The sequence below is a fragment of the Stegodyphus dumicola genome, chromosome 7 (assembly GCF_044657685.1).
Source record: "Stegodyphus dumicola isolate Sdum_Otavi_A_Nest chromosome 7, ASM4465768v1".
Taxonomy (NCBI): Eukaryota; Metazoa; Arthropoda; class Arachnida; order Araneae; family Eresidae; genus Stegodyphus; species Stegodyphus dumicola.
Window position 1 is genome coordinate 85,207,057 of NC_140774.1, and position 12,545 is coordinate 85,219,601.

At 34.3% G+C, this 12,545-nt stretch overlaps 1 protein-coding gene across 1 annotated transcript; it reads left to right on the forward strand.

Annotated features, from left to right (window-relative positions):
• Positions 1–916: 916 nt before the first annotated feature.
• Positions 917–3,879, forward strand: LOC146996252 (uncharacterized). Its single transcript, XM_085819774.1, has 2 exons — positions 917–2,561; positions 2,660–3,879. Exon 1 carries the CDS (start codon positions 1,101–1,103, stop codon positions 1,935–1,937), a length of 837 nt encoding a protein of 278 aa, XP_085675900.1. The 5' UTR covers positions 917–1,100; the 3' UTR covers positions 1,938–2,561; positions 2,660–3,879.
• The last annotated feature ends 8,666 nt before the right edge of the window (positions 3,880–12,545 follow it).

Consider the following 12,545-nt stretch of genomic DNA (forward strand, 5'->3'; position numbering starts at 1 on the left):
GGTAAAAAATTCATGAGAAAAAATAACTCACAGTGATGTTTCCAATGCACTACAGACAGCCTACTTAGAAGTATTCATTTAACGATAGCTATATCGCAAGACATGAGAAATTCAGACCAATGATTCAGCAGGAAATGGATTTGGAAGAAAATCAGAGTTTAATTCAGAATTTTACTTATGACGATGTTCCAGAAGAAGATGACATGACTGTAATTGAATAAATTTAAATTTCTGTATTCGGTGTAAAATAAATATTAAATAAAAATATATAAATATACTTTTATTTTTGCCCTCCTCCGAAAATAAACCCTAGCGCGTATTTTGGACCAAAAAGGAAAGTGTCTTAGTAGTAAGCGCAGGTACTCGTGCTACGGAAGGGACGTCACAGAAAAGGGGCGTGGCTTGGATCACGTGACCAGAAGTGCCGCCATGTTGTCGAGTGGAGTTGAGTGGTTTCGAAGTGGAAGTGTTTGTTTGAAAGTGGAAGTTGGAGTGAATAGAAATTTCAGAATTTAAGTTTTTTGGAAGTTTCATTTTCATTGTGTGGCAACGATTATTTTTTTATTTTTTGTGGCAACGAGCTCTTACACCACGTGTTTGGAATGACATCATCAGTTTAGGCGTGCTTTTACAAAATGGCATCGGGAGGATGACATCACCTATTCCTGTTTGGGCATGTTATTTTTCAAAATGGCGTCTACCTTATTACATCTTTATGTGCTTCCGCTTAGGCGAACGAATACATTTTTCTGTGGACCAATCAGATTCTCTGAATAATGGACCAACCGCCTCTTAGCCAATCAGCATTCAGATGAAATAAAGAGTTCCTACCTGATATAGAGTTGTCACGAGAAACGTTCAGCATTTCTTTCCCTGCTCTCGCCTTGAGTGTACGCACATTTTTTGCTTGGACGATCCTTGTTATTTTCTTCATCGGACTTTTATCTGTTTCTTACGCTTCGAATATGGATCAGCTAGGAAACAACAACGCTGCAGAGGTAAGTTACTTTTCGAAAACATACTATTTTTTAGAGTGTTAATCTTTTAAAAATTTATTTGTGAAAGTGCAATGTGGGCTTAATTTGCCTTTTATTTTTCAGATGGAAAATCTATTGGAGAAAGAATCCATGCCTTTGAATGATAAAGCGTTGAGCCATGATGTTCCAAGAGAATCAGATAGCTCTTGTGCCAAAAGAAAAGCAGAAGAAACATCCCATTTCGAGAAAAAAGTACGTATTTACGAAAAGCTTATAAACTTTTTTTTTTTATTTTATGTTACCTCATTTTTATGTATGTTCTTTTATCTGCCAACCGACTTACCATTTTTTTTTCCTTTTCAGCGCAAAGGACTCTTTACCGAAGAGGCTATTCCAAAGGAACTCACTCACATGGGAAACAATGTCTTTGTGGGACCCAGCATTTACAAGGGAAAAGTGACTGTGCACATCCGAGAGTATGCCAAATATGGTAAAGCTTACTATCCGACAAGACGAGGAGTAAACTTTGAGCCATGGTGTTTGAATGTTCTCGTAACTATCATGACAGTGGAGGAACCAGACCTGCTGACACTCAATCTGGAGTTACCCAAGAACTTTGTAGTTACATATAAAGATGACCACTTCACTTTGACTCAACTCTGCCCTGGAGGAGAGGAAAAAGGTAGCCTCAGCATTATGACTACGCAGTGGGAAGAATTGCTAACAAACTTTAGCCGTATCAGTGACATTGTCACCAACCTCGTTTATCAAAGCATGAACTTTTGTGAAGCTTATGAAAGCGTATCCGACGAACCTATTAGTGAGAAAACTCTTCCAGAATCCTTCGATCTTTCTATGGGAAAAGCATGCCTTCAAACTATTCTAAAAACATCGCTTGAACAGGCTCGATGGGCAGTTCGTGATGGCCTGGCTCCTGGAGCAAGGCACAGCATGACGTAATAGAACAATGGATGACGCAATGGGGGCGTGGTCTCCACCATCTTGGATTCCCCCGGAAGTGACGACACCAGCGCCATCTTGGATCACGTGACAACCGGAACTGACGTAGATGGAAGGAATGACGTAGACGGAATGACATCATCCAAGTTTCGTTTTGATTTTGTGGCAACGACCCTATTTTTCAAAGTTTTTATTTTTTGTGGCATCGACACTATTTTTTTAGGTTTTATGGTAACGATCGCTTAACACGTTTTTGAATGACATCATCCGTTTCTTGTTTGAGCACGTTTTTACAAAATGGCGTCAGGAGGGTGACATCACCCGTAACCTGTTGGAGCTTGTTATTTTACAAAATGGCGTCTGCCGTATCACACTTTTGTGTGCCTCCGCTTTAGGTGTAGGGATACTTTTCTGTGGACCAATCAGATTCTTTGAAATATGACCTCACCGTCTCTTAACCAATCATCGTTCAGATGAAATAAAGAGTTCCTACCTAATATAAGGTTATCCCGAGCAACGTTCCGCATTTCTTTCCTGCCTGTCGCCCTGAGTGTACGTACCTGCTTTTGCTTAGACAATCTTTCTTCACTGCTTCGAATGGATCAGGCACGAAATTACAGAGAGGTGAGTAACTTTTTGAAATATACCATTTTTTAGATTTTTTAATCTTTAAAAATAGTTGAATTTGCAATATGTGCTTAATTTGGCTTTACTTTTTTCAGATGGAAAACCTATTTCAGAAAGAACCTATGCCTTTGAATGATAAAGTGTTGAACCTTGAAGACCGCACCCATTGCGTCATCCATTGTTCTATTATGTCATGGCGGCATCCTTTGAGCTCCTGAGGACCTGCGCTTACTACTAACCATGTTCCATACAATAATGCACTCAAAACTGTGGACCCTAGGAACTAATGCTGTGACAGCGCTTTTTTTCTACGGTAAATAAAGTGCGGACATCAGAAAAATCCCAATTAAGTGTTGAGACTTTGAAAGCCATTTTATGTGTGAAATATAATTTGACAAATTCTTCTGAAAAATGTCATGACCTTTCAAACAACAACAATCTACTAAACAAAATTCCCTTAAACGAGAAATATGCCAAAGAAAAAATAATTCTATATATAATTTCTTTTAATCTATTTGTAAATTGTACTTTTGTTGAAATTTAAAAAATATATTACAATAATATTTTTCGTTCTATGAAAATTTGTGTTACTCTGTATAGACCAAATGTTTAATCACCCTCCCCCCGGTCAATGGTGTCCCGCTTTACCAATGTTAAAATCTGGTCACCTTACTTGCATGCAATAATTGTGGAATTATCAATAATTTAAAAATTTCTTAAGTACGGCTAGGACTAATTTTTTGTTATCATGGCCGTCATGTTTGTTTACATTTGAAACTTAGCAGAATAGTGGATTTGTTGCCATTCTAGAGAGACTAAGCTTCGCAGCAACAAAGTAGCGTCTTCTTTTATTGTTGCGAATAAATTATGCTTAATTCATTCTGGAATTATCATTTAAGATATTAACTTGTTTTTGAGTAGAAACTGTAATTTTAATTGTAAAAATTGAAACTATTTTTAATTGTTTTAACTGTACTTGATGTTTTATGTTTTTCTATATCTTTTAATTTTTAATGAAAATATTTTGAACTTTTATATATTTTTGCCTTGCCGCGAAGTGAGAACTGAATTAATTAGTAGCGCATGTGCATTAGGTAAGCGGCGATGAATCGTCTGCGAAAAACTGTTTCTTTTTTCTTTGTTTAATTTCTTTTATACATCGTTTTAGATTTATTGTAGTATTTGATGTGGTAATTCTTCAGATAATATAATTTTTGTGCACTCTCAATTATAAAATGAATGAGATGTAATGCTGTTAAGTGAAACTAGCGCCAAAGTGTCACTATGGTAAATAAATAAAGTGAACTTTAAAGAGTGCATTTATTCTATTGTAGTTTATGCGCTATCGACGAAGTAGATTTAATTCAAAATTCGTTAACTGTTAATTCAGTAGGTTTAAATGAAATGTAGGAAAAGTGGGCATAATTTAATATTCCGTGCAAAGAAGTCATGTGGTGTACACATCAGATTTTTTTAGCCAAGAAGGGCTATTAATTTCGTTTTCGCATTTTGCATTGAAAATTTTAAACATCGGTTCACTTTTCAAACTGTTGCCACCAAATAGTACAGCCTTGTATTATATTTAAAGAAATTCAATAATGAAAAATCTTCATAAATGTGTGTATGTTTCTCACATTGTGATAAAACGACGGTACCTAGAGCCATCAAATTTTGAATAACGTACGTTTCCACCCGAATATGGGCATCTGAAAGCCCAAATTTGGAATTTGTTTTATTATCTATTTCGTACTTTGTAAAACTTTAGCGATTTTATTTTTTTAAATTTTTTATTAACAAACTCAACGGTTACAAAGCGAGCAGTGGTAACACTCTACGGGAAAAAATAAATAAATAAATAAAAAATAATAATAAAAACTTTTCTATCTCCGGAGCACGAGACTGTGTTTTGGAAATTCTAAAGATATGCTCATTTTAAAATTATTTTACGATATTGCTGTTGACCTGAATTTTATGGTTTAAGCGCGAAGAACATGATATTTAATAAATAAAGGTAACCCACAAAACGTTAAATAAACGCCCTTTTGGGCGCAATGTAAAATCTGAAAGATTTCAGATTTCAGTTTTTTTTTTTTTTTTTTTTTTCTTTTCTTTTCTTTTTAAATTTTAGGACCAAAATGTATTTTTATTTCACGCATTTATTTATTTAACTACATTTTAAAAACGGGTAAATTTTACTTTTGTATTTCATAATAGTTATGTTTGAACACAACTGAAATATTTTTAACTAAGCATTAATAAAAAATTTAAAAAGCTGAAAAAATATTTCAAACAAAATATTTAAAATTCTTGACCTAAATGACAATATACAGAGAATGATTTTCTCTATGCTATTCCAGATTGATATTAAACATTTTAATAAAACTGAAAATTACCGGTGCTGACCAGTGCTACTATAATCGAAACTTTCCAAGAGTATTTCCGAAAATGGAGGGGGAAAAAAGCATCTGTTATTCTCACAACCACGCAAAACGCATTATTGGTTCTTTCTCGTAAATAATTACGTCACACCACTAGCCAGAAAAGGCATTCTTTAAAACAAACACGAATTTGCCACTTCCTGCTTACAGATGGCGTTACTGTCGATATTGTAAGGTAAGCTATGGAGGAAGTGTACATTTTGTAAGTGGATTTCAGCAACCTCTGTGACGTAGGAAATGATTTCTAAGCTCTAAAAATCCTGTTTCTTCCTGGATCATTGCTTTGCACGTTGAAAATTCATTGCGAGAGTGGCGTTCATTCGAAGTTTTGTTTGGGCCGTCTATCCTTGAACGAGGTTTGTTTCAGAAGCGCAATAAATAAAAATTCACAGTAGATTTTTGTAATTATTCTTAATTAAAATTGTTCAGGATGTTACGTTGATAGGATTTATTGATATATATAATCAAGAAAATGCTTAATATTAGGATATCATTATATGGATGAACACTAGAAAATAAATAATACGGAATGATCCATTTTCTCTATATATGCTAGTTTTATATAGCCACTAAAATTTCATTGAGATATCTTTTATCTATATCAACAAAAAGCATAAAAGATCTCAGACAATCAAAAAGTAATATTTCTTATAATTACTAATAAAAGTGATATTTCAATAGTAAAGCGAAAAATTTTGATTTATCATATTGGGCCCAGATATGAGATATATAGTTCTTAATTATTCATTGGTAACTTCGTAATTAAATTTAGTTTCGTACTCGACGTACGTTTAAAACATGTATTAAGATTAATTTATCACTTAGCTAGTATTTTTTCATTCTTTTTTTTTTTTTTTTTTTTTTTTTTTAATTTTCTTAAATTTATCCCAAAATATAGTAAGTATTTAGATTGTTTAATTATTTTTCTTCTAGTGCCTTCGGTACAGCAGATTTAATATGGAAGTTCTTTGTCTCCTAGTACATACATTTCTTTCATTATTATTATCATTATTATTATATACTGTCTTGTTTGCTGGATTGATTGCAGTATTACATTCATACAAACAAGAGCTGAAATTATTTATATTTTTTCCAATTCTAAAGGGAATGTTTCGTCTCAAAATAGCATAAGCTTTTGGTAATTAACTGAGAAGGAAATGTCGCTAATATAGAACCGGAAACTTTTTTTTTTTCACTTCTTTTTCTAATAAGAAAACGAAAAGTCTATAATAGTGGAAAAGGCTGAAGGTTTTAAGGGAAGCATAATATTTCGACTCTTCTTTTTGAAATACACTTCAAGATATGGTGAAAATGCTTGCGTAAGTGATAACTCAGAAATGGTAACTGATAAAACCGAGAAATTATACTTACTATTTAGTGTCTCTATTGTAATTCTAGATTCTAAGGAACATTTGCATGATATATATTAGCGCTAGAATCTTTTAAATAATGGGCTTTAAATTTTTATAAAAAATTAAAAAATAGAATCAGTTAGCTGTCCACAGTTAATTTACATGCTTCTACTTCCAGAACTTGGATTTTATTTTGTATGGACTGAAGTGATCATTTTTTTCCTTTTAGTGAAAACAATATTATCAATGATTTTTTTTTATAATTTACTTAATTATTTAAATAATGTTCCAAAGGCAGAATAACCTTATTTTACAGTTTTTTAATTTACTTCGTCTAAACGAAGATCACTTAATTTCTTCTACTAAAGGAAGATTTCTAATTGTACCTTATTCTATGTTCAACCAAGTTTTCTTCAGCCATAACTGAGGTAACTAGAAACATTAAAAATATTTTTAACCAGAGAGAAAGAATTAAACTGTAATTATGTATTTTTCAAACATATTTACACTTGTAGATCTTTTAGTTTCTAGACTTATTAAAATAATATATTGTCAAAATTATAAAATTTTAATGCAATTTCTGTAGCACTTAAAAAAATGCCACACTTGTACAAAAATATTTTTAGCTTCTGCTTTCTAATGAAACCTGCGTAATTTACATGACTGTATCTTAACATTTTAAACTTATATAAAATTCTACATCATTTTGACATTGGTTTTGCAGAAAATTTCTGTACATTTAGAGAGAGACTAAAACGGGATTACTTTTCTTCAAAGATCGAAAATATTCAAAGTTGTCATGTTAAAAGACAGAGAACTGAATTTTCTCTTAACTCCGATTCTCTGGAACTGGATGAGGAGAGGCTACTGATAAAAAAGGAATTACAAGCTTCGATTTACGAAGTTTGTAATGTCTTCAGCGCCAAAATGAAGAAAATAGATTTGCTAATTCGAAACTAAAAGAAGATTATACCAAAATTTTCCAGCCAAAACCATCAGAAGACTATAATCCAGAAATTCATATACTAGATTGCATAGAAAATTAAGATATTTGTCTACAGTTAGCATATAAAAAAAAGTGAATACAACTATAGGTCTGTATAACAGCATTACCGCTTATTTAGCGACAAATGAAAGTAATGCTTTTATTTAATTTAACAAGCCAATTCGTGACGGCTCAGTTCTGAGTACTTTTTCATTTCTGGAAAACATACTTTCAGCTTCCAAAAGAACACAATCCTTCCTAGGTACATGAAAGGTTTCAGAAGGAGGGGATATTCTTTAAATTATTAAAATCATAGCACCCGTTATTGATCACCTATGTAATTTGAGTTGATCCCTTAAATCAGATTCTATGTATGGAGGGTTTCACGTTGCTTGATATCTTTCACATGCATGATTTTGAAAACGTATACACTTTATCGATGTCTTTCGTTCTGGACTGCAGGTACGCAAAAACATAGCATATTCTGCATTATCTTTCTGTATCATATGCTTCCTGAAACCATATGGTTCTAGTTTTCTTCCCTCGCCACCCCCTTTTTTTGGGGGTGATAAACTGTACTAGAAATAGCATATGCAGTGGGATGCTTTGGAATAAACATTTTAAGGTTTACAGCTTTATTTGATTCACAGGAGTTGCGATGACATTAAAAACAGCAAAACCACCAAACAAATCTCAGTTTGTGGTTATTTCCCACCTTATTTAATGACAATGAAGAACTGGAATATCATCAACTTTTGAAGGCTTATATTCCCCCTCTCAAGTACCGTGTCAGTGAGATAGGATGTGCATTTGTTTGCAATTTTTTCTTCCTTCCAAGAAGTAAAAGGAAGTATTGTAATCGCGAAAAATTTCGGGTATCACATTTCAACGAAAATATTCATTTCACCTGCTCTCGAAGCCATTTGAAAGATACTTTTGTGTGACGTCTGTACGTATTCTCATTCGATTACCTGGCTCGGTGAGCTTAGTTTTTTATTCTTATATGTTGGCTTCGAATCAAGGAGAAGGCATGGATGTTTGTAAATGTATAATGTCTGCGCGGTAAGGGGAGACTTAATAACTACTAATGTCTGTGCGGTATGGGTAGATTTAATAACTACTGAAGAGTCGATACTCTCGAGTGGTAAAGAAAAAAAATGGGAGAGCGAACGAATCCGTCCTTGGGGGGGGGGGGGGCGGGGGTTCTTCATCAAAATTTGCGGCAAACCTGCACAGTTAGCGCTGGGAGACTATGCTTGTACAACAAACAATGAAATTTTGGTGTTTCTTCAGATCCTACCTGTAGTTCTCTGCTATTATAGACTTAAACCATACATCTACATAAACAAAATATTTCAAAAACTTCATAATGAAACGTTTTGCTGGTTTTGCTTCATTTTCGAGACATAGATTCTAACATCTTCTATCTACATTTAGAAGCGTCAGACCGTTTTGATTAGACAACTTTTTTAATCAACATCACATTGTTTCCATGCTATGCTACTGCAGTTTTATAACAATTTTAGTCGAATGAAGGAGCATAAGTGCAAAGTAATGTACAGTGTTATAAAAATGAGCTGTGTAAATATACATAATTCAAAGTAAGAAATAACGCTACTAATTTGGCTGCTGTTAATTCACCTATGGCTTTCAAAACTCACATTCCTTTCAGTTGTAATCTGAAATCCATGTACAACTAAACATCCAATAAAATTTTTCTTAAAAAAAGTTGACTTGAGTCGTACGAAATATTTATTAGGCTAGCCAGCAAAACATAAATTAATTTTCATTTATTTTAATTTGTTTTCTTTTTTAAACTTCTTCCTGTATTTATTTATTTATTTTTTTCATAATTATTTTGTGTTTCTCGTTATTTGTTCACCTGTAGCAAGTGTCTCTCGTCCTGTCCTTTCTATTTAGTAACGGTAGCGCAAAGAAGAGAAATCAGCAAATTAAAATACGTGCATCATAATATATTATGATTTATTGGAATAAGGAAACGTCAGGAAAAGATTTATTTTTTGCCTTTAAAATGCACTGAACACGACTTCAAGAAGTAGCTTAAGTCAACATCTTTCTTTGAACAGACAGCATCTTTCTTCTGCTAACTCCGTTTCATCAGCAAACATAACAACTGCAAAAGTTCGTAGATAATGAATTTTTTTAGGTGAGTACCGTGGCATCGTGTCTTCTTCTATAACCAATTACTTTTTTCTTTTGCTTAAGTATCAGTTATGAGCATATCTGTTTGAAGAGGCAAGTTAGCTACAGTGATAATTAGCACGCATTTAAAGCGCTATATTGGATGAAGTTCTGACATCAATGGCGTTGAAAGCCATTAATTACAAAACAAATTACTTTTAGTTAATAATGTTGCCTTTTTCTTTCTTCTAACGTAACACCAGTTGTTACGTTTTTTTATTCCTTCACGTTCGTACGGGGTTAGTAGATTTGGAGTGAACAACATCGACACTGGATGAAGTATCGAAACACACTTTATTTATCAATATTAATTAGGACAGCTACAAAACACTTTTACAGTCGTCGACGATCTACTATAAACACGCTGGAATAATCAGCGATATGGCCTTCATACTGTCAGGCAATAACGGTGGAGACAGCTTCCTGCAAAGCACCCGACTCTGCTTGGTCGTTCTCGGAACTCCACGTACTCTCGAGACTCTCCACGCTACAACTCGCGATGCACTCGACGACACACGAGCACAGCTCCCGACTCTTCGGTTCAGTCGTTCCCGGAGCTCAACACGCTCTCTCGACGGTGCACTAAAGGCGCTACACTAACAGACTCCTTCGGTGCACTCGACGACCCATTCAGCACTCGCTGCCCGGCTGTCAACTCGATCGACTCCGCAGGGATTGACTCACTAGACGAGACACCAACTCGATACTAACTAACTCGCACTCTAGACGAGGCACACACACACTCGCCCTCTCGATGAAGCACACTCTGATTGACTGCGGACCAGCAGGGTTTATATAGCTTTCGGCCTGTGTTCGAGAACATTCTGCGCTAAACCGGTAAGAATTCGTTCCAAAAGGTTCTCCAACCGTCCATGGTATATCGCCTATTTTGTCGCCAAATGGGCGATTTCTCGCCGAATGTGGCAATCCTGTCTTACTTGGTATTTATGGCAACCCTAAAACTGCTTTGCGGGGAAGCCATCTTACCACTCCTGTACATTTCGTATGGCCTAATAGGATAAAGGTCTAAACTTCACATAAAAGTAAAGATAACCCTATACATTTCTACATTCTAACAAGCTTTCATAACTTTTTCACCAAAGTGATGAACTCAATTTACTTTTTTATTGCCAATTTACAAATTATAATCCCACAATTGAACAGCCTTTCAAAAGACCTCGCACGATTTTTATAATCCAGCTTACTAGTCTGTCGAATGAATTCACTGCTCCAATTTTTTCAACTATGTAATTAAAGACTTTATAAATTCTAGAAAAGCAGGAAAAGGACTTATACTACCACTACCATATACAACCACTTTGTACATATTTTTGTTTATTTTTATTACTTTCGTATTGTCTGTAACTTCCATATGTAAATTTTATCAATCCATTTGTTTGTACATGCATAACATGTATTCTCCACTACCCTTATGCTGTAACTTCCACGTCAATAGTTCATCTTCTCTGAATCGCTCTATTTGGCTCCACAAAAATTTGACTTTTCCCATTTTCTGCCTGAAACTTCTAAGTTACTCACCAGCTCGAACAAGCCCTATTCAATCGCCGTTTAACGGCTGCGCATTTTAGCGCTTATTCTCCATACACCGCCACTTGCCTAGGAGCAATTCCGCAGACAGATGGCCCACAGTCAGAGCCGGATTTATACTTGATAAGGTCCTAAGCTATTTCAGATATGGGGCCCTTTATAAGTCTGTTATACCATATTTTAATTTTTTGAGGGCCCTAAGTTATAATTTGTGTAGCTTATACGCAAATCCTGCACTGCCCACAGTGACTAAATGCTTGTGCACCAGCACGATCCACGGGAATCGTTGTTCAATGAACGGCAACATATTAAACAATTTCGAGGTAGCCAAAGTGTAAAAATGAGTTAGAGGCGGCCTTTGTTAGCAGAATTGCGTTATAGAACCATAGGCCGTTTAGAAGCAGGTAAACCACAATCTGACGTCGAATTTAAAGTCTGACGTTAATGTCAGTAAATTTTGGAAACTGTGCAAAATTTAGAATTTACTTGGAATTGGAATACATGTTTTTGAGATCTGCCTGTTTCTTTTAGGACACCTCATAAGCATATATTAATAAATATTCCCTTATTGCTTAATAGGCAACTATTAAACTTAAGGTGAAATTAATCAATCTTGCATCGATATAGCTGCTCTGATATAGAAGTATTTAAACCGTATATTGCAAAAGAAATAGGTGAAATACATGAATTTTCTAACAGCAAAACAGGTATAATTTGTTAAAACTGGAGTTTAAATTGAAATCCAAATGCGTTTTATTAAAAAGGAATCAAAATTTATACCGCTTTCTTAAATCTCTATAAAAAGTAAACTGTTGTAAGAAAATAAGGACAAATAGAAGAAAACAAATCAAAGCAAAATAAATAGAAACGAAGACAGAGATAACGTAAAGCAGTCAAACAAGTTGGGACGGAAGAATAAATAAAAATATAAAATAAAAACAAATTGAAGAAAAAACTGGAAGCGAGCACTTATTTATCGCAACAAGGCTTTTATAAATATTAGGCTATAGTGCAAAATGTAATAAATCACAAACTTACCATCTGATGCCAAGTAATAAAAATCTACGCATGCCTTGTTCTAACAACTCTAAGATTGAGGTTTCGATAATTTATAAGAGTTCTTTTCTAACAAGATTAACTGAAAGTGATCACTCCAAAAAATCACGAAGAATTCGTCAAAAAAATATTGCTACCTTTTACTACTTAAATTGTTGTTTTAAATGCTTTTGTTCAGAGCTTTTATATATCCGCCCTCGTCAGAGATTTTTAATACTAGTGATCAGCTATAGGAGACTCGCGACGGCTCGCCCGAGCTTCTTATAAAATTTATGTGTAATCTGCGAGCACTCGCCGTTTTTTAAACCAGAAAGTACTACTGCTAAATGTGTGCATTGTGAATAATTAATGAGCCGCCGGGTTGGTGATATCGACTGCGTATCGTTGGATTTGGAACTAA

Bases quoted from the DNA above. Each gene is read 5' to 3' on its own strand.
- LOC146996252 (XM_085819774.1), top strand. From the start codon at position 1,101: ATGGAAAATCTATTGGAGAAAGAATCCATGCCTTTGAATGATAAAGCG.